Genomic DNA, 22,203 nt, shown 5'->3' on the forward strand with positions numbered 1-22,203 from the left:
ATCTTTAGTCCTGACTTCTCTCCCAAAACTCTAGTATCAAAGTTCCAACTATAAGCTAGACACTTCTAATTTCCTTCTGGTCATTTCCACTGCATGTCTGGTCAGCTCCTCAAACTCAACAATATCTAAAATAGAACACAGAATCTTCCTTCCAAAAACATCTTCATCTTATATCTGCATTTTTTGGTCACTAATCCTATTCATCTAGGCTAAAACTTCTGTGCCATCTTTTATATTTCATTCATGTTCCATATCCAATCATTTACCAAGTCTTGTTGATTCTTTCTCCTGAATGTCTCTCATATTCACTCTTTCCTTTCCATTAGTCTTGTGTCCATTCTACTTGGGGTCCTTATTACCTCTTTACTGTAATCTAGTGCAAATGTCACCTAACTGGAGGAACTTACCAAAAAGTTCAAATTCCCTAACCGGACATTTAATTCCTCCCTGCCTCCACACCTCTGACTTCAAACCAGGAAATGAAGCTAATTTTCATTTCTAGCCTTTTTGAATACTTTGTCACATCTTACAAAGTCTCTCTTTTCATTTGGCCTAGACTACAAAGGCTGTTCACGAGTAGAACTTTATAACAAATGCTTCTTTTATAAGTTTGAAAGAATGTTGGATCTACAGTCAATGGTTCAAATTCCAGCTTGACTACTTAGTAGCTGTGTGACCCTGGGCAAGCCACGAACACTCAATTAGCTTCAATTTCATCATTTGTTGAACTGGATGACCTCTGAGTTCCCTTCCATCTTTAAATTTGTGATCCTATGATTCTGCTACCTATGGAGGATAAATATTGATTAAAGAACCTGGCTGAGAACTAGAAACTCACCTAGAAATGTTACTCTTGGTTTGTGAACAAGGTTTTTCAAGAGAGAACCAGACGTTGTGCCTAGAAATCCTCAGGCAATGAAAGAGGAGAGAGGGTAAATCAGTGAGCCATGTCTACTCTCAGGAGTACACTAGTGTCTGGGCAGCCATAGTATAATACACTGGGAAATGGTCTAATTCCTTAAGAGACAAGAGAGCCTTAAGCATTTTGAAGAGTTGCGAGCATCACCAGCATGGAAAGAATGGAGACAACATAACCATGTTGGACCAGACATCGTAAACCAAGAAAATTTACCACTCATGCCAAATCCAAATGGAAACAAATGTGTGTGTATGTTTTAAGTATTTATGAGATCCTATAAAATGACAAAATAAGTGTCCCTAAGAGACTATAGAAGTACTCTTCAAAAATGGCCATCAAAAATAGCCAGAATGATTTCGCCTTACCTTTCTTCCCTTCTACCCCTGCTCCCAGGCCCGAGGTGGTGGTTGGTCTGAGTTCAGAGCTGCTCTGAGGAGTCACATTGGCTTTAGCATTATTGGCTTTTCCTTTTCTGTCATTCTTTGAAGTGTCATTTGGCACATCAGCTATGTCACTCTGAAATACATGCATTTATATTTGACTCACAATAATGACACCTCAAACTTAAACATATTAATATGATGCCATTCCATCTTATTCAGTAAACATTTATTAAACACCTCCTATTTTCAAATCATCTTTCTATGTGCTGGGTATTCAAAAACAAAGCCTCTGTCCCCCTTAAAAAAACCCAACAGTCCCTTACTCAAGGAGATTACATTCTACTATAGGTTGAAAGTGAGAAGAGGAAGGGTGATGGGTACGACAGAGCATAAAAAGGATCATGACTCAGAGCTTTGCTTTTCAAACTTTTTGGTCCTCAGCACCCTTTTATCCTCCTAAAAATTACTGAAGACCTTCCAAAGAGCTTTTGTTCATGTAACTTATCGAATGATAGTTACTGTATTTTGAAATAAAGTGTCTTAGTATTATTATTAAAATAAATTGGACCTTTAAGAATCTATTGAAAGAGGCTTATGTCTCATACCTAGTTCAAACCTCATACCTGAAGATAACCTCCAGGGGTTTCCAGACCACACTTTGATAACTGCTAATTTAGAGCCTGAAAGGATCTTAGAGACCAACTAATCCAAATTTGTTATTTTTAAGATGAAACACAGAGAAATAAAGAGGACTTGCGCAAGGTCAGACAGGTATGAGATTTGAACCTAGGTTCTATGATTCCAAATCTGGTGCCTTATCCATTGTACAGGGGAGAAGAAGTACTGTACATGAATTTAAGAATACCAAGTTTGAATCCCACCTCTCTTACTTATTGGCTGTGTAACTATGGACAGATCTTTTAACCTTCTTATGCTTTAATTTCTCCACCTTCAAAAATGGGGATAACCCCTACAGCATTTGACTCTTGGAGTTTTTATGAAGCTGAAATAAAATAATTGAGGAGAAATTCTCTGCAAACTTTAAAGTGCTGCTATATTTACTGTCAGCTATTATTACTGTGGAGAATTTGTCTGCCTTATGACCTCCCCCCCCACCTTGTCTCTTTTGCACTTCCCGAGAGTTCTCTTCTCTATCCAGCTCCAAGCCCTTCCCCCCTATCGAGGGGAAAGATTAGTTAGCAAGAAGCATCAGCATTGCTGTAAAAGAGGCAGCAGCAGAGAGAAGAAAATGTAGCCACCTCAATGGCACTGAATGAGTGTTCAGTAGCACCAAGTGGGATTGTCACTGTTGCCAGCAAGCTGTAATGTGCTGACAGAAGAAAATGGTTTGCTCTGTTCAACCTGAAAGAAATATTCATGTATGGGAAGGAGAGAAAAAAAGTGTGAGAAGGGTGAAGAAATGAAAAAAAAATGTAGTTTTAATTGTCATTCAATAGAATGAACTGATTGTACATTTTATGCACAGCATGAACATTTGCCTCTAATATTTTCTTAAACAATGGTAGCTGTTTCTCTCTTCACAATGAAGCATTTTAGATTAGAAAACAATCAAATGATTGCTCTCATTTAAAAAAAAACCGAAAAGAAGAAACGTCAACAAATATATATATGTGAGAACCTGTCATTATAGGTACAAATGTAATTTCATTTCTAATGGCATGAGTCTTCATAATGAGTGACTTCAGATGTGAGTTAAGCTACCAATTTTCCATATTTGCAAGATTCCGTTTAATAAAGGCTAACACCTTCCCCATTCTGACTCTCAAAAGACTGTAAACTCCTTGAGGTTCAGGGCTATTTTTCATATCCCCACCATGTAGTATAGTGCCTTGCACAAAGGCACTTGAATGTTTGTTAAATTGAGATTTTTTTTTTTGGCAGGAAAGCGTAGGTGTTCAACATATGCTTGGTTGCTAATTCATGTAAAAGACAACAACAACAACATCAAAACCTATTTCCTTTCCTAAGGTGGTTGATATAGCACCAGAAGTCCCATACTTAAGCCCAGACATACAAATCACCATGAGGGTTTGGATTCAGCATGTGAACTTAACATATCTTGTGTGATGTCAGTATTCTCTAACAAGGTCATAAACTCCGTTGTGTTAATAATTAATACTTACAGTTTCAATACCCATTGCTCTCATTTGATCTGCTCTCTTTTCCATTACAGAAAGAAATTTCTTTGGGTCTGACAAAGCATCCACAATATCTGAAAGAAATTCACTCATGTTAATCTTAAATTTTTTCATCTTTTTTCAATTAAAAAAAATTTTTTGTGAGGCCATTGGGGTTAAGTGACTTGCCCAGAGTCACACAGCTAGTGATTGTTATGGGTCTGAGACTGGATTTGAACTCAGGTCTTTCTGATTCCAGGGCCAGTGCTCTATCCACTGTGCTACTTAGCTGCCCCTTAAAATTCTTCATAATCATGCAATTCAGCTTGAAGAAAGACTCATCATGAATCTGTTTGTTTATCTGTTTCACGTGATTGTTCCTCTTAGAAAACTTATCAAGGCTCTGAGAACTTATAATATGCACCAATAAACAAGAAAAGGGGCACAAGATTTCCCTAATGATTTCTCTACACCTTTTCCCAGTATTTTTTTCCTAAGACATTTAATTTAATTTTGAAGTCTAGTTTCATGATATAGTCACGATGAACATTTCTTCCATTATTTTCTTTCTTATAATCTGCATTTAAAGGGACTAATAACAGCTTATATTTCACATAGCATCTTTCAAGTATTAACACATTTTTAAATACACAATTCTTGACAGTTAACAAAAAGCAGCATATGAATTAAATTATTTTTAGGAATTTGTGAATTTTCCCTCCCAACCTTCAGGAATTAACCTCCCTACTTTATGTTTTTTAAAAAATAATTATTATTTTCATTTCAAGAGAAAACATTTATCAATAACAGGAAATATAACCAAAATGGTACTAAAAGATGCCAAGGAAAATCCACAGAATTTTAAATAAGTTGACTAGTTTCTGATGTGCTCCTGACATAGGATCATACGGAATAAAGAATCACAGAATTTAAGATCTGAACATGAACATACAATATGCCTAACAAGCAGTCATCTAACTTTTGCTTGTATACTTCCATTAAGGAGGAACCCATGACATCATAAGGCAGCCTATTCCACTTGATAATTTTTTTTTTTTTTTTTTTTTTTGGTGAGGCAGTTGGGGTTAAGTGACTTGCCCAGAGTCACACAGTTAATAAAGTACGTGTCTGAGGCTGGATTTGAACTCAGGTCCTCCTGACTCCAGGGCTAGTGCTCTATCCACTGCAACACCTAGCTGCCTCTAAAAGTTTAATTATTAGAAAATTTTTCCTTACATTGACCCTAAATCTGCCTGTCTATCATTTCTACCCTGTACTTCTGGGGCCAAGTCGTTGTTTGTCCTTCATTTTTAAAGAGGACTAATTACATCACAAAGTGATAGCTTGACTCGCCCACGAATTATATTTAAGTGAGGTACAATCGCACAAAGTCATCAGCTTCATTCTCTCTTCTGGAGCCAATCAAAGTTCAGTGGCAAGACAAAAGTCAAGATCAATGGTGATGGCCCAAAATGCAGTAGATGACCTTGGTGTCTTTAATCTGACCAAGCTGAAGCAGCTGCTGTAGAGCTTAAAGCCCTTCTATCAGGAAAAGTCTTCATGTGCCTCTCTGGCCAGGTAGAACAAGTATAATCAATCCTTATCAACATTCCTGGATGTAGGTCCTACTTCCACTTTACATTTGAGGAATTTAAGGCACAGATGATTCTACTGTTGGGGTTAAAATTCCACTTTAGGTTGTCCATGGTAACAATGAATTGAGTTCAAATTGCTTATAGGAAAGATATTTGCATAGTGCCTCTTATATTCTTTCAAACCTCTCCAATATGTATGTGGGCCCAAGTCCAAAAGTTTTCCATTTGAAGTCAAGCTTTCTATGAACCTACATGATTCAGACTAGGATCTCCTGCTAACAATTTTGAATGATTAATTTGTGGTGATAATTTTATATAATTTTTTCATCTTTAATAATCGATATCCTGGTCCCAGAGCACACATTTATTTTAAGTACTGGATGAATTAAAAAAAATCTTCATTCTGGGCTTATTATGTCCAAATCCTATACTAAGTACTAGATACACAAATGCAAATGTGGAAACAGTTCTCAGCCTTTTGGAGCTTACCTTCTCATGAAGGAAATAACATACTAAGGAAGTGGCCAAGGAGGGATATTTTGATTTGTAAAGTTACAGGGACAGTGAGTGGAGTCATATGGGAGTAGTGGATTGATATACCCTTTTCAGGAGAAATGACTGAGTTGATTTGATTATCACAAAGGTAAAATGCAAAACAGTTTTTCAAAGGAAGATACTTTTGCAGTGTCAGGTCATTCCCACTGGGAAATTGTAAATTTTTAATAATGTAAAATTTTTCTTTTTTTTTCTTCCTCTTGATTTTGGAAAAATACCACTTATGTTGTTAAACAGTGCAAATCATATGCTTAATAGTTATTAGTTCCTGAGTATTAATTGCTGAACATTAATGGGTACTGTAATTATGTGTGTATGTATCTCTACTACTTATATGGGTGCTCACCGAACATATGAACTCTATCTCATTGTTTTTTTTTTTTTGTAAATTTTGTAGGATCAAGTACAGTGCATTCCATAGAAATGTTTAGAATGAACACATGAATAAATGTCAGAGTACAATGGAATGATGTCAATACCTTGGGGATCTGTGATTTCTCTGTTGTGGGAACTCCACAAAAGCAGATCTGTCTACAAATTAGTAGACAAGTCTTAGAGAACTGCCTGAGGCTCTGCATGACTGGCCCATGGTCATACAGCTAGCAAATATGAGAGGTGGTAATTTAACCTATATTTTGGTGACTCTCAGTTAATCACTTGATCCACTACTCTCCCTCTCTACTAATCAATTAATCAAAAAGCTTTTATTAAGAAATAGTTTAATGGGAATAACAACCTCATTTTAAAGTGAGAAAATTATCTAAGATGCAATACAGATTTCCTAAGGCATCAAACACAACCAAAATAATTTTTAAATATTCTTATTAAAACTTAGATTTTAATTAATCCTGTTTGTCAGTCCATATTTTTCTTTTTTTTTTTTCTTCTTCTTCTTCTTCTTCTTTTTTTTTAGTTTTTAGGCAATTGGGGTTAAGTGACTTGCCCAAGGTCACACAGTTAGTAAATGTTACGGCCGTATTTGAACTCAGGTCCTCCTGACTTCAGGGCCGGTGCTCTATCCACTGCGCCACCTAGCTGCCCCTCCATATTTTTCTCATTAGATTGTAAACACCTTGAGGGCAGGGACTGTCTTTTGCCTCTGTTGCATCCTTAGCAGAAGTCACTGGTACATAATAGACACTTAATAAATATTTATTAATTTATTAACTGATTAATTCACATGGGTAATGATTTGGAAAATATCGATTATATTACCAGGTAATCTATTTTGATATTTTGATGCAATGTTAATGATTAAGGACAGAAGTCATACTGTACTAGCTAAGTTATAAGCCACAAAGCCCTTAACAATAATAGCAACCACTTAAATAGTGATTAAGGTTTACAAAGAAATGTTTACATATATTATCTCTTTTGTGCCTCATGACAATTCTGAGATAAAGGCCATAATTATCTCCATTTTACAGATGAGGAAAATGAGGTTCAGAAGTTAGCATCTGAAGCAGGATTTCTGTGAACTGAGTGGGGAGTTACACCACCAGGTCACAAAATTGTGTAATTATTTTTATGTATAAATAAGACTGACACTTAAATATTTTCTTAGCAGATACAAATTTTGTTCATTCACAAGATATCTTAGACACTGATAATGGATTTTTCCTGAGTTCAAAATAACCAAGAAATTGAAAGCTGGATCAGAATTAGACATGTACCATAGACTTCAGGAAATAAAATTTCAAAGTTTAAATAAAACAAATAATAGGCATGATCCCATATCCTAAGACTCTAAAAGAGATGACAGCTTGGGAGGGATAGAAGGCTCTCCAAAATGAAATTAGCATGATCTATCCAAAAAAGACCCTGATTTGGAAGAAAATGGAGATATGTCTAAACAGAATGACGAGGTACACTGGGAATTCTCTGATGAGCTCAGAATTTAAAAGGGCATGTGTGAATAGATCAAAGGGCCATGTTCAAAAAGCAGGCGAAGTGGATTTCAGAAACTGGTAAACCCCCCAGCAAAAATCTAGAACGGATTATTGAATGGATGATTCATAAGAACTTAGAAAGATAAGTCAAGAAGTATTTATGAAGTGCCTACTATGTGCCACACACTGGACTGAGCCTGTAGATATAAAGAAAGTCCCTGCTCTCAAGGAGTTCACAGTCTAATGTGGGAGACATTATGCAAACCGCTCAGTAAGAATACATGCAGATACTGGAGATAATCAATTGAGGGAAGAGACTAGCATTAAAGGGAATTGGGAAAGGCTTCTTGTAGAAGGGGAATTTTAAAGAAAGTCAGGGAAGCAGTGAGGCAGAGGTGAGGAAGGAGAGCACTAAACACATGGGGGACAGCCAGTGAAAACACCTAGACTTGGGAGATGGAGAGTCTTGTGAACTTTCTTCCAAGAAGGAACAGCAAGGAGGCCAGTGTCACTGCATCACAGAGGAGGAAGGTATAAAAAGATTGTAAGTGGTGATCAGTAGGAACCAGCAAGGGTGCACTAAGAAGTGGTTGTTCAGTCATTTCTCAGTTGTGTCCAACTCTTCATGACCCCGTTTGGAGTTTTCCTGGCAAAGATACTGGAGTGGTTTGCCATTTTCTTCTTCAGTTCATTTTACAGATGAGGGAACTGAGGCAAACAGGGTTAAGTGACTTGCCCAGGATCACACAGCTAGTAAGTAACTGGGGCCAGATTTGAAGTCAGATGAGTCCTACTGATTCCAGGTACAGCACTCTATCCACTGTATCACCTAGCTGCCCTTACTAAGAAGATAACATGAATTAAATGAATTAAATTCATTTTTTATATGCTCACTAAACTATCAATAATAATGATGATGAATTTATATTTAAAATTCACAAAGCACTTTCTTCAAACTCACCCATGAAGTAAATAGTGAAAATATTATTATGCCTCTCCTCTCCCCAACCTCTTCAAACTTGACCTGTGATAATATCAGTAAGAAGGACTCCCAGTGTGGAAATTCCTTTAAATTTGCAATTCAAGTCATCTGTAACCTGTGGTCTTAGACACTTGCAAGGAGCACTGAGTGACTTGCCTATGGTATAATAGCTGGTATATTACAGAGACAGGACCTGAACCCAGGTATTCCTGACTCTATGACTAGTCATTATCCTATGATATGATCCTATGACTCCTCCCTGTATAATACATGAGGAAACTGAGGCACAGAGAGATTAAATGATTTGCCTCTGGCCATATGGAGCCTAGGATACAGATCTTTCTTGAGTCTAAGCACAGTATTTTCCCCACTGTACTCTGCTTTCTCTTGGCTATCTGATCTTCTGTCCTAAGGTAGCTAGATGATACAATAGAGAAGGGGCTGGGCCTGGAAGGACCTGAGTTCAAATTTAGCCTCAGATATTTTACTAGCTGTGTGACCATGGGCAAGTCATTAAACTTCATCTGCTTCAGTTTCCTCAACTGTAATATGGGAATATTAATTCAGTCAACAAATATTGATTAAGTACCTACCATGTGCCAGGCATTGTGCTAAGTGCTGGAGATGTAAAGAAAGGCAAAATAGTCTCTGACCTTGATTAGTTCACAATTGAATGGGGAAGACAACAGGAAAACAACTACATGCAAACAAGATATATACAAGATAAATAGGAAATAAGCAACAGAGGGAAGGCATTAGTATGAAAAGGGACTGAGAAAGACTTCCTATAAAAGGGGCCTTTAAATACAGGATTTTAGTTGATAATTGAAAGAAATCATGGAAGTCAGGAGTCAGAGATGAGGTAGGATTGCATTCCTTGCTTGAGAGGCAGCCACTGAAGATGCCTGGAGTCAGGAGATGGAGTGTCTTATTTGAGGAACAGAAAAGAAGCTAGTGTCACCGGGTCAAAGAATAAGTGGTGGGATATAAGGTATCAGACGACTTGAAAGGTGTGTGTATGGTGGGAAAGGGAGCTACATTATGAATGGCATTGAACAACAAAGAGAGGTTTTTGCTGGATCCTGGAGGTGATAGAGAGCCACTGGAGTTTACTGAGTAATAAGATGACATCGTTGGACTTGTGTTTCAGGAAAATCACTTTGATTGGCTAAATGGGAGATGGATTGGAGTGGGGAGAGACTTGTGACAAGTAGGTCAACCATCAGGCTAGAGCAATAGTCTAGGCATGCGATGAGGCCTGCATCAGTGTGGTTACAGTATTAGAAGAGAGAGAGGGCATATTCAGGAGATGTTACAAAGCTAAATCTGACAGACCTTGGCAGTAGATTAGATATCGGGGAAGAGGGAAAAGAGAGAGAGTGGGGAGTCGGGGATGACATCTAGGTTGAGAGTCTGGGACACCAGAAGGATGGTGGTGCCCTTAACAATAATAGGGAAGTTTGAAAGGGAAGAGGACTGGTAAGAGGAGAGGGGCAAAGATAATGAGTTCCATCTTGGATGTCTCAAGTTTAAGATGTCTACAGTACATCAATTTTGAGATGTCTGAGAGGCTTTTGGAGATGCAAGACTAGAGGTCAGCAGAGAGGTTAGGGCTGGATAAGTATATTTGAGAATCATTAGCATGGTGATGACAACTGAATCCATGGGGGATGATGAGATCATCAAGTAGGATAGTAAAGAGAGAGAAGAGAAGAGGGCCCAGGAAAGAGCCCTGTGTGACATAGTTAGTGGGGCAGTGGGGGGGAGGTGTCTTAGATGGAGATCTAGCAAAGGAGGCCAAGTAGTGTGGTCAGATGGGTATGAGAACCAAGAGACAGTAATGTCCTGAAAACTTAAGAATATCATGAAGAAGAGAATGATCAACAATATCATAGGCTACAGAGAGGTCAAGAAAGATGAGGATTGAGACATCACTGATAACTCTGTTTCCCCCTCCCCCCTTTTTTTAAGGCAATTGGGGTTAAGTGACTTGCCCAGGGTCACACAGCTAGTGTCAAGTGTTTGGTTTGAGGCCGGATTTGAACTCAGGTACTCCTGACTTCAGGGCTGGTGCTCTATCCACTGTGCCACCTAGCTGCTCCAATCACTGGTAACTTTGGACAGAGCAGGCTGAATTGAATGATAAGGATGTTAAGAAGAAAATGAAAGAAGGCAACAGCACCTACCTTGCAGGGTTGTTGTGAGGATCAAATTAGATAATTTATAAAGCACTTAGCACAGTGCCCAACACACAGTAGGAACTTAATAAATGCTTATCTCTCCCTTCTTTTCCCTTGAAAACTGGCAGATAAGTCAAATGCTGAAGATACAGCTTTGCCATAGCTAACAGGCTGGTGAGCCTCTCTGTAATTAGCTAGTCTGCTTATTAAATCAGCCTTGGAACTGGGGCAGGGTGACTTAGATTTTGCCCCCAGGTGTTGTGATTTGGAGACTGACAAGGTTTGTGGTCCTTTGCTAGTATAGAAACCACTGATTTCAGCACTTAGCAGGAATAACAAGTTAAAATAAGAAGCTACCAATTGTGTTGCCGCATCCTAGGACTGGTGTATCCTCCTAGCCACTGTGTACATCTGAGAAAAATTCTACATCTTTCTTGTAAGTGTAATAAGTTTGAATATAGTTAATGTATTCTAGGGCACATACAAAGTAGGCAGATAGTTGACTAGGTCTATACTCCCAAAAGGATCAAAGACAGAGGAAAACAACCCAACACACACAAATTTCTATAGAAGTTCTTTTTGTGGAAACAAAGAACTGGAAACTGAGTGTGTGCCCATCAATTGGGGAATGGCTGGACAAATCACAGTTTATGAATTGGATGGAATACCACTGTGTCATAAGAAATATTGAAGGGGGTGGTTTCAGAGAAACCTGGGATGAGTAGTAAGGACTAATGGAAGAATGAGATGAGCAAAGCAAGGAGAATAGTTTATACATGACAACAAATATTGTACAGAAACACAACTTTGGAAGATTTAAGAATTCTGATCAATAGTGACCAATCCTAACTCCAAAGTATTCATGAAGAAACCTGCTACTGCCTCTTGACAAAGAGGTGATAGATTCAGAGTGCAGATTGAGACATATTTTATTTGGACTTGATCATTGAGGGAAACTGTTTCGTTTGACTATACAGTTGAGTTAAAGGTGTATTCTTTTTCTTTCTCAGGGGGAAGGGAAATGAAGGGAGAAGATGGATTTTTGTTGATTGAAAAATAATAAATTTAACTTAAAAACTAGATAAGATGGTCCTACTGATTAATACAACAGTATACGATGTATAGTAAAACCTTCAGTATATAATGGTATAGTGACCCCTCAGCAATCCTTTGTGTTACAAGTTGTTCCAATTAGCTATGTTTTCAAGATAGCTATGGATAACCCATAAAGTGAAAGGTCTTTTTATGTTAACTGATTCTTTCATCATCATCTTAAGGGAAATACACACACACACACACACACACACACACACACACACACACACACGTGTTGATATGACACTGGGCCTCAACTTTTCATCCAAACTGAACTTTCACTGGGATCTTAAGCAAATAGCATTAGCACTGACTGTTGTAAAAAGATTTGCTGTTGCTGTTCCACTATGTACAACTCTTTGTGACCTCATTTGGGGTTTTTCTTTGCAAAGACACTGGAGCGGTTTGCCATTTGCTTCTTTAGCTTGTTTTCTACATGAGAAAACTAAAGCAAACAGTGTTAAGTGACTTGCCTATGTTCGCACAATGAGTAAGTGTCTGAGCCCAGATATGAACTCAGGAAGCCTCACTCCAGGCCTGCCACTCTACTCACTGTGCCTCCTAGCTGCTTCATGTAACAAGATTAAAGATCCTCTATAGTACCTGTATAATGAATCTCTTTTCTCATGAAATCTATCCTATAATAATATTTTATATTCTGTATATTATCTTGCTGTAGGTGCTTAATGTTCACTGAATTGAATTAAGATGACATTTATTGCCTGTGTGGCCTTAGACTAGTCAATTAACCTCATTTGGTCTCAGTTTCCCCATTTCTAACATGAAGGGGCTGGATTGGATAGCCTCTGAGACCCCTTCTAACTTGAGATTTCTGATCCTATGATTTTTTTATTTGTTTCAAGGCAATTGGGATTAAGTGACTTGCCCAGGGTCACACAGCTAGGAAATGCCAACTGTCAGAGGCCAGATTTGAACTCAGGTCCTCCTGACTCCAGGGATGGTGCTCTATCAACTGCCCCTTGATCCTATGATGACGGATAAGACTGTGGGCCACAAGCTGAATCTGTGAGGTAGCACTGAGGAACAGGAAGACAATAATAGTATTAATAAGAACAATAACTTGCCTTTGTATAGCTCCTTACAATCTGCAAAACACTTATAAGTTTGCAAGGTAGGCAGGGAAAGAATATTATCCATTTAACAGATCAAGAAACTGGGTCCTAAGAGGTTAAGTGACTTGCCTAGAGTTACAGACAAGATGTGTATGTAGGCTTAAATCCCAGGTATCCTGACTTTAGATTTAGTACTCACTCTATGACCAACAGATAAAAATTCCTTCAGGCCCTAACCCTCCTTCCATAGAGTAAAGCATAGAATTCTCTACCACTTGAATAGCTTTGCTATTTTCAAGTAAGCGTATGATGCTGAAATGAACCTTTATTCAAAGTACAGAAAAATAGATGAAAAATGTCCAATGTGTATTATGCTTGAAGGCTCTATGACTTATACTTTATGATCACCAAAGGTATTATTTTAGGAGAACCTGCAGCATCAGCTGCAAGAACAGTCAACCTTTCCTTATTCTGCTTAAATCCAGAGGCTCTTCATTTATTGGAGAGATTTTATTAAACATTGCCATAGTAGACAAGTTTCATTATTGCTAAAAAAACTGTTAGGGGAACAGAATAGACTAAAAAGAGACTTTTCTGAAAAAAAGTCTCAGCATCCTTCTCCAGTACTGTGATTTAACAATAGTTATAACAACCCTTTTAAAAAGCACATCTTCACAGCTTTAGTCAATTGTATTTTAGTTCGCCTTTTCAGGGAGCAGCTCATTTATGAACTAATTACATAGAAGTTGGTCTTTAGGCAGGTGCCTCATATGATATTGTATAGTGTGAGAATATTTAGAATCTGTAATTAATTTAAATAGCTTCTCTTTGGGAGTCTTGAGACCATAGGCAACAGAGCATTGATGCTGTGCTCATCCAACCACATTACCAATGTTCATTCTTTTCCAGCCAAGTAGATACAGATGTGCATTTAAAGTAGGCATGGTCTTTTATACAGCCATATTCTGACCTTTGCCTTTCCCTGAAGGAAGGCTGGAATTCATATCACAGAATACCTTCAATCCAGTGACACTGGACTCCTGGCTGTTCCATGAACAAGACACTACATGTCTTCAGCTCCAGGCATTTTCTCTGGCTGTCCCTCATGCCTGGAATGCTCTCTCTCCTACCACAGACTTCGCTGGCTTCTTTTAAGTCACAACTAAAACCCTACTTTGTAGAGGAAGCCATCCCCTAACCCCTCTTAATTCCTGTGCCTTCCTTCTGTTAATTGTTTCTTATTTATCCTATATAGTCTGTTTTGTGTGTGTATATAGATATATATGTATGTGTTTGTAAATATATATATACACACAACATATATTTTATATATGTATGCATTTATATACATTTGCATATTGTCTCCATTAGATTGTAAACTCCTTGAGGGCAGGAGCTATCTGCCTATTTTTGTGTCCTCAGCACTCTGCACAGTGCCTGGCACACAGTAAGCACTTAAATGTTTGTTGATTGATGTGTATACATTACTATGTCCACTATACTATTCTACCATATGGTATTGTGGCTTAGCCTGTTGTTGTACTACATACCTAGATCATCAGCCTGACCGCTAAACTGTCCTTAACGTGACACCCCAGTACTATAAGGAATTCCCGAGGTCAGTACAGGTGTTTGTTACTCTCCTACTCCTCCTCTGTGCTCTCTCAAACCCTCCTCAGCATAGCCTTCAAATTGAGTCAATAAGCAAGTAATAAGCATCTCCTATGTGCCAGGCACTGTGCTAAGCGCTGGAGACATGACAGATAAAAAAATCAGAAGACCCTGTGCAAATGGTTTTGTCCAAATAACACACACACACACACACACACACACACACACACACACACACACACACACACGAGGATAATTTGATACTCTTGGAGGGAAGGCACTATGATTAATTGAAGGTGTCAGAACTGAAGGTCTCAGTATTGCCATGCAGGTTACTGATTGGGCTCTTAGACTTTTCTCTCTTTGTCACTGGTTCTCTCCTTTGACAGCAGAGTATCTATCACTCACAACTCACCACTGCCACTACAAACATGTTGCCTGTGGTCTCATGCTTCTTCTCTGGAGTCACATCTATCTGCAGGGCTGCCCCCATACGATAGATAAGGTGCACTTTCCTATATACCACTAGGGAATCAGAGAGAGCCTTTCTATCTCCTGTGCAAACCCAACCAATTATAACATGTTCCACTTTTGTATGACTAGTGTCATTTAGGGACTGAACAGAAATTAAGAAAATCAGAGTGCTCACTCCACTTCTACCACAGCAATACTTAAAGCAGAAAAGGCTTATAAGTATTCATTGACAAGCACTGACAAACAAAACGTCAACTCATTATATCTATCATACTCTCCCCCAAAGGTAAAGTAGGACTGCTGAATAGCTACTTTACTTTTATCTCTGACCCACTTATTCAGTCCACTTGGACAACCAAGCATGGGTCTTTAATTTTTTCAGGTTCAGTATGGTTCTATCCATGGTCATCTTTATTAGCAGATAAACTTAAGTTACATTAGAATCTCCACAATCACAGTGCCCTTACTCCACTTTTACAACAAACGTCATTTTGGTCTCTTCCATCTAACTTAAATCCTGTTAATTGGTTGTTTAGTTCCCATAGGCTACTTGTGCTATAGGCAATAACCCTAATAAAAATAAGAAACCGGATACCTAGGTGGAGCAGTGGCTAGAGTTGGAGTCAGGAAGAATTGAGGAGTGAGGAAAACACCCAGTCGTGTGATACTGGGTCAATCATTTACTCTTTCTCAACCTTAGTTTCCTCATCTATAAAATGGGGATAATAATAGCCCCTACCTCACAGAGTTACTGGTTGTTAAGGGCTGAATGAGGTAACATTTTAAAGTGCTTTGAAAATCTTAAAATGCCATAAAATGTTAGGTATTGTTATTATTATTATTGATAATAATTACTAATAAGATCAGGAAGAAAAACTCACAATTGTATCATTCTTTAAAGTTTGTAAAGTACTTTTCTCACAACCCTGAGATTTGGTAGTGAAAGGATTATCATCCTTACTCTATACATGAGGAAACTGGGAGGAAGATTATCTTTCATGAGCTACTTTTAGGAATATTGCAACTCTTCTAGAGCTTGGGGATTCTGGACAGATAGTATCTGAAGAGTAAAGATTTTATTATATGCTTTATTTTCTTCCTGCTATGGGAAATATGAAATTTCAAAAAACCAACAGAACATCAAAGATTGCTTATTTATGGAGAGAATAAAAAAATAGTCTATTAGTATAAGTCTTTTAGAGAGTTTGAGAATCCAGAGAGTACGTCAACTAGCTCCACAACCGGTTGGCTTTGTAGCTAGGTTTTTCCTGTGTTTGTTCCCTCTATGTTTTGTAATAATAATAATAATAATAATAATAGACAGTATTAATATAGCAGTTAAAACTTTGTACAGTTCTTTACAAATATTAACTCATTTTATTCTCACAGATGCTGGGAGATAATAATAATTAATAATAAGAACAATAACTAATATTTATATAGTACTTACTAAGTGCTAGACACTATGCTAACTACTTTACAATTATCTCTATATATATTCCTAACAACCCTAGCAGGTAGGTTCTATTATTATCCACGTTTTACAGATGAAGAAATTGAGGCAGATGGAGGTTAAGTGACTTTCCTCGGGTGACTGATTAATAAGTGTATGATGCCACATTTAAATATAGGTCTTCCTGAAGCCAGGTCCTGTGATCTATTCACTATACCACCTAGCTAACTTTCATACTACTATCTTGGAAGTTAGTGATGTGTGAGTTAGAAGGAAAAACAGCAGAAAAACAGATCTTTTCAAGTGCTTTGCTATGCTGATAGAAATCATCAGCTCACAGGAAAGTTATGTTTTTATTAGACGTTTTGCTTACGTACTTGAAATAGAGAATCATTACTCTCCTGCTTAAGAGGGAACAGCTTTTTACCATTGAACACTGAAGCAGAAGCGACAGCTTTCAATCACAGCCAGAAGGATTTCTGTTAGATTTTAAGTAGAGCTTCTTGATGGATAAGACAATGGAATGGGTGAGCAGGGAATATGAAACAGCTTCTTCTCTCTTAACTATTTAAGAAACAGGATGACCAGCATGATTTTGGAAAGGTTTGAATTCAGTAGAGTTCAAGGGAGGAGGAATGGGCTAGGAATCTTCTAGAGTTCCCTTACAGAACCCATGAATAGACTCTAAATATTAGGAAAGTGGGAAGGGAAATAAGCTGTCAACTTAAGGCTTACAGAAGGGAAGATAACATCTCTTTAGGGAAGAGGGGATAAGTACTGCTCAGGGAACAGAGGTGAGAATTCAAGGACAAAGACTGGAAAATGACATTTAAATGCAATGATAAAGCTCTGGATGCTATTGAAAACTTTCAATAGCTTTCATTTCAGCTCAGATTTTTTTTTTTTTTAAAGATTCCAAGTAGGCATCCAGAAAAGAACAAAAAAAAAAGGCATGTATCAAAAGCAACAGTGGGTGGGAAGAGAAGAAACACTGAGGACTCATTTAATGCTCATTAGCACTGGAACTGTTTCCAGGCTCTGGCAGCAGGGTAAGTGCACCTTTTCTCTAAGCCAGCAATAATTCACTGTAATGCAAAGCTCCAATGGGTAAATAATATCTTCATTGCTTTTTTTTTCTTCCTCTGTGATAAAGTAGTTAAAATAGCACCAGTAATCCAACAGGCCAATTGGCACTGGACTCGGAAGTGCTTATATTTCTTACCAATTGATTTTCTTTAAAAAAAAAAAAAAGGTTTTATATTTTTGATTGATAGGCAGTACAATTTTATTAAGGAAAGGAAAATAAAATGTTTCTTAATTTGTTCACAGTAATTTTGTTTGGGTCAGTTTCCCCCTAAATTATACCTGTTACTTCCTCATCAAACATTTAGTTTTTTCAAAAGACAAAATTCTGGCAGAGACTATTGAAGAACACAAATCATTTCCAAGGATCCCACTGGCAGATTTTATTCCTAGAGCAATGGACCTAAGTGACAGTTACACAGAAAGCCAGAATTACTATGGAGATGAGGGCTATGAAAAGGCATTTCCTCATCTCCTGTGATCACATGAAAGATATAATATGTGTATATACGTATGTATTATATACATGCATATGTACATACATACATATATATACATATACATATGTTCATGTATATGTGTTCTTTGAAATTTTTGTAAATGCTTTATCTAAAGCACGTGAGGAGATGCTAAGGTAGAAGAATCTGGCTTGTGCAGGGTACGGGCAATGGATTAAAAGAATGTAGGTTAATACTTAATTTGTAATTAAACTGGTATGAACATAATTTTATATAAGGAACAACCCAATATCAGCTCCTTTTCAGTCTCCTTACTGGTTCTTCATCCATGCCACGTCCTGTAAATGTGGGTGTCTCCTAGGCACTTTCCTGGGACTTCTCTTTTTGTTTTATTACTATCTCACTTGGTTACCCCATTAGGTCCCAAGGATTCAATTATCATCACTAATCAGATGATTTTAAGATCTAGATATCAATCTCTCTCCTGAGCTACAGTCCCAATTACCAGTTACCTTCTGGCATTTCAAACTGGATGTCTTGTAGGCATCTCCACATATTTAAAAAAAAAAAGAACTCTATTCCCAAAAAAGAAACTCTATTCCCCACCCCCCAAAAAGAACTCTGTTCCCAAACACAGACCTCTAAATGAACTTCCCTATTACTATCAACACTGCCACTACTAATTCCTTCAGTCACAGGTTTGCAACCTCATTGACATCTTTGACTGTTCACATTCACTTTCCCCGTATATTCAATCAACTGTCAACTTTTGTAGTTTCTTTCCCTACAACAATCTCTCATATCAGTTCTGTTCTTTCCACTCACAGCCACCATCTGAGTTTGGGCCCTCTCACATGTACAATTGCAATAGTCTTCTGGTTATTCTCCTTGCCTCAAGCCTGATCCTCCTCTAAGCTATCTTTCATTCACCTGCCAAAGTGCTTTTCCTAAAGTATAGGTCTGACTATTTCACTTCCTCTCCCTGTGAACTCCAATGGCTCCCTATTACATCTAGGCTCAAATATAAAGTCTTCCGTCATTTAAAGCTCTTGGTGACCCGGTCCTTTCTACCTTCCAGACTTTTAACACATTACTCTTCTTGATGTACTCAATGATCCGGCAATATTGATTTACTTACACATGATGCTCCATTTTCCGTATCTATGTTTTTGCCTTCTTTGTCTCCCATTAAAGGAATGTTCATTCTCCTTCACCTTCACATTTTCAAATCCTTGAATTTTAAAAAAAACTCAGCTCAACCTCCTAAAGAAGGCCTTTTCTAGTTTTCTCAGCTCTGAGTGCCTCTAGAGCTGTCTTCCATCTACTCTATGTCTATCAATTTGGGTATACTCATCTCTTCCATTAGAATGTGAATTCCTTGAGGGAAAAGATGGGTTTTTTTTTGCTTTTTCTTTGCATCCCTAGCACATAGAACAGCACCTGGCATATGATAAACACTCAATAAATGCTGTTAATTGATTGGTTGATGACTTCAGAATGACTTCATAGCATGCAACACCAATTATGCAGTTCTAGTGAGATTTATCAATTCTGGTTATCTTTTAGAAAATGAATCAGAAATATATTTTTTCTCATTAATGAATAATTATCCTCTTCCCCCAGTTTAATAACTTACATAGGAAAACACAAGTTGTCCAAAAATTCCTGTTGTCCAGATTGTGATATACAGGTAAACCCACAACTTACCAACATATGGGCTAACACTAAACTAATCCTTCAGTATGTGCTTTGGATAGGCACTTCAATGTACAATAATGGACTGCATTTGGGAAACTGTGCAGTACTTTCAATGGTCTCAAGCTATTCCCTGACTTGAAATCTATCTTTTTAACACCAACCTTCTCCTGGTAATGCTGTATGGTTGGGAATCATGGAACCTCACAATCTGTGAACAACTAAAAATGCCAGTGATCTAAAAGGCAATGAAGAGACTCACGGTGGGCAAAGTACAAGGTAAGATTCTGCACATTAACAATAATAGCATGCACACAGGAAATGGCACTAGGAACATTACCTGGGAATGTAGGAACAAAAAAGGAGACTGGCTGGTCATATAATAGAGTGAGGGATAACAGATGCACAAATTGGGGAGTGCTGAACTGATGAGTGGACACAAAGAGCAGATTTCCTATGGGAGATTTAAGAGGGGACATGGGCAATAAGAACTGCATAAGATGTATCATTTGAGAAAGTACCTACATTCATGAAGTCACAAAAATTTCAACTTATTGAAGCTTTAAAAATCTTTAAATCTTTAAAAATCTTTTAAAAAATCTTTATATGGGACTCCTGAATCTTAATGATAGACCTGAATATTATTAGACATTTCAAATCTGAGACTTCTTAGCTGATAGTGAATTAAACATTTTCTCAACTAAACATTTTTTAATAAGGAAATAAATAATGGACTTTAGAACTCTTAAGACAAAATAAAATCAAACATAAGTGAAAAATATTTGGAATTTTTTTCTGTAATACCAAGGTAGCTAGTTATAAAATATCTTTTTGTAATATATGCCTTTTTTTTTGTCTCAGCAACAGCTCTTTAAGGCAGGGACCATTTTTATTTATTTATTTTGTATTCTTAGAGCCTGGAATAGTGCCTTACATATAGTAGATACTTAATAAATGCTTATTGAATTGATAGCAACAAAATGTCCTGTAAAAACCAACTGTGAAGTTCCTGTAAACAGTATAACCCTGAACAGTATTAATTTCTCATGAATCTGATTGGTTTACTTAAATGTATTTATGGACCTATTTGTATAGGACTGTAGGTGACTTATAGTGTTCATATAAACATTTAGGATTCAGATTTCATAAAAAGAGTATTTCTCTAGAAAATGGTAAGGCCATTTTGGGAAATTTAATAAGTGCCTTTGAGGATATTTTATTTGTAATGAGGCAATAATGCCAAAGACAGTTTTTAATTAAATGTTTATAAAATACAGAAGTGTGGGGGCATATGGAGTTTCCTCATAAGTCAAAAGTTAAGCCAAGAACTTAAATTGAATTTGCTGTATCTCCTATATTCTTAGCAGGAAAGAATCTCCATAAATTCCCACTGGCCCAGGGAAACGGTAATGCTTCTGCCCATGATCTTTCTACAGAGAATACTGATACATCGAGAGCTGGAAATCTCATTCTGAACGTGTTCTTTGGAATTGACCAGGGTGTGGAGGCAGAATGCTTTGGATACAAAAAATGACGTGTCAAACTTGGGAGCCTCATATAATATGATATAGATAATGTTCATTTGTGGTTTTCTAAGACAATATGCTACCTGCAGGAATCTGTTTCTATTTGATCTTGACACCACTGCTCTAAAGCATTCTCCCATAGTGGTGATTTTGAATCCTACATAATACTGTCAGAACTTAATCTGAGATTTGTATATGCAAGGATTTCAAAGATAAAATTTGATACTCTGATTTCCATGGTTCCAGTTTCCTACAGTTTTTTCCACTTTAATAGATGAAGACCTGAAATGAATTCCCAGTGCCCAAATCAATGACTTATTCTTGGTTGTTCCATTTTCATCAGGAAATGGAAGGCCTCATTCTACTCTTGCATTAAACTTCTCTAGGGTCCAAGAAGGTCAATTTTAACCTGTCATGTTTCTTCTTTGGTCCTGATGGTAAATAAATAACCAAGAATCGCTGATCAAGTACTAGGTGAATATCAAATTTAAGACTAAATAGTTAACAGCAGGTCAATCACTACCATGGATGGACAAAGATTCCAATTATAAGGTCCACTGTACTAAATGTGGCAAACTTGAAAAAGTCCTAGGATTAGGGAAAATAATCCAAATCTTTACTTAAATGAAGAATGGAAATTCTAGCATCAGGGCTATTAAATACTTTTGGATCAAGTCTAGAAAGTTCTAAATCACCTGATGATCCCATGCAGGTCTCATTAATCTAGCATGCTAGGGCAACGAAATATTCCACTTAAGCAAATTCTATAGGTAAATTAAGCTTAGCCCACAAAGTGTCAAAGCTTAAAAATTTAACAATTTTTTATGGAAACATGTCTAAAATATACGACACTTTTCCTGCTTTCTTAAACAGAGAACAGAGAACATAATTTAACCTGCTCTTGCTGACTCACAGTAAGGAATCACTATGAATAGTACACAATTAGTATATTGTGCTCTAACACAGTGACACTCTCTTGGGTGGCTGAGGTGTGTAGGACTTTCTGATGCTCTGGCACACACAGTACAGATCCTAAGATTTCTTCAGGCTGTTTGATATCGTTCTGTATCCTCCCCTTTCTATTCTGCCTCATT

At 37.3% G+C, this 22,203-nt stretch overlaps 1 protein-coding gene across 8 annotated transcripts in view; it reads right to left on the reverse strand.

The window, feature by feature from the left end:
• Nucleotides 1-22,203, reverse strand: part of PLCB4 (phospholipase C beta 4) — a 473,095-nt gene that overhangs the window by 35,230 nt on the left and 415,662 nt on the right. For all 8 annotated transcript variants that reach the window (XM_027840353.1, XM_027840351.1, XM_027840358.1 and 5 more), the window contains 2 exons: nt 3,447-3,535; nt 1,285-1,435 (listed from right to left, as the gene is read on the reverse strand). In XM_027840353.1, the coding sequence (XP_027696154.1) occupies nt 1,285-1,435; nt 3,447-3,535 (240 nt within the window). The remainder of the gene's footprint in view (nt 1-1,284; nt 1,436-3,446; nt 3,536-22,203) is intronic.

The sequence above is a fragment of the Vombatus ursinus genome, unplaced genomic scaffold (genome assembly GCF_900497805.2).
Source record: "Vombatus ursinus unplaced genomic scaffold, bare-nosed wombat genome assembly UNPS02014841.1, whole genome shotgun sequence".
NCBI lineage: Eukaryota > Metazoa > Chordata > Mammalia > Diprotodontia > Vombatidae > Vombatus > Vombatus ursinus.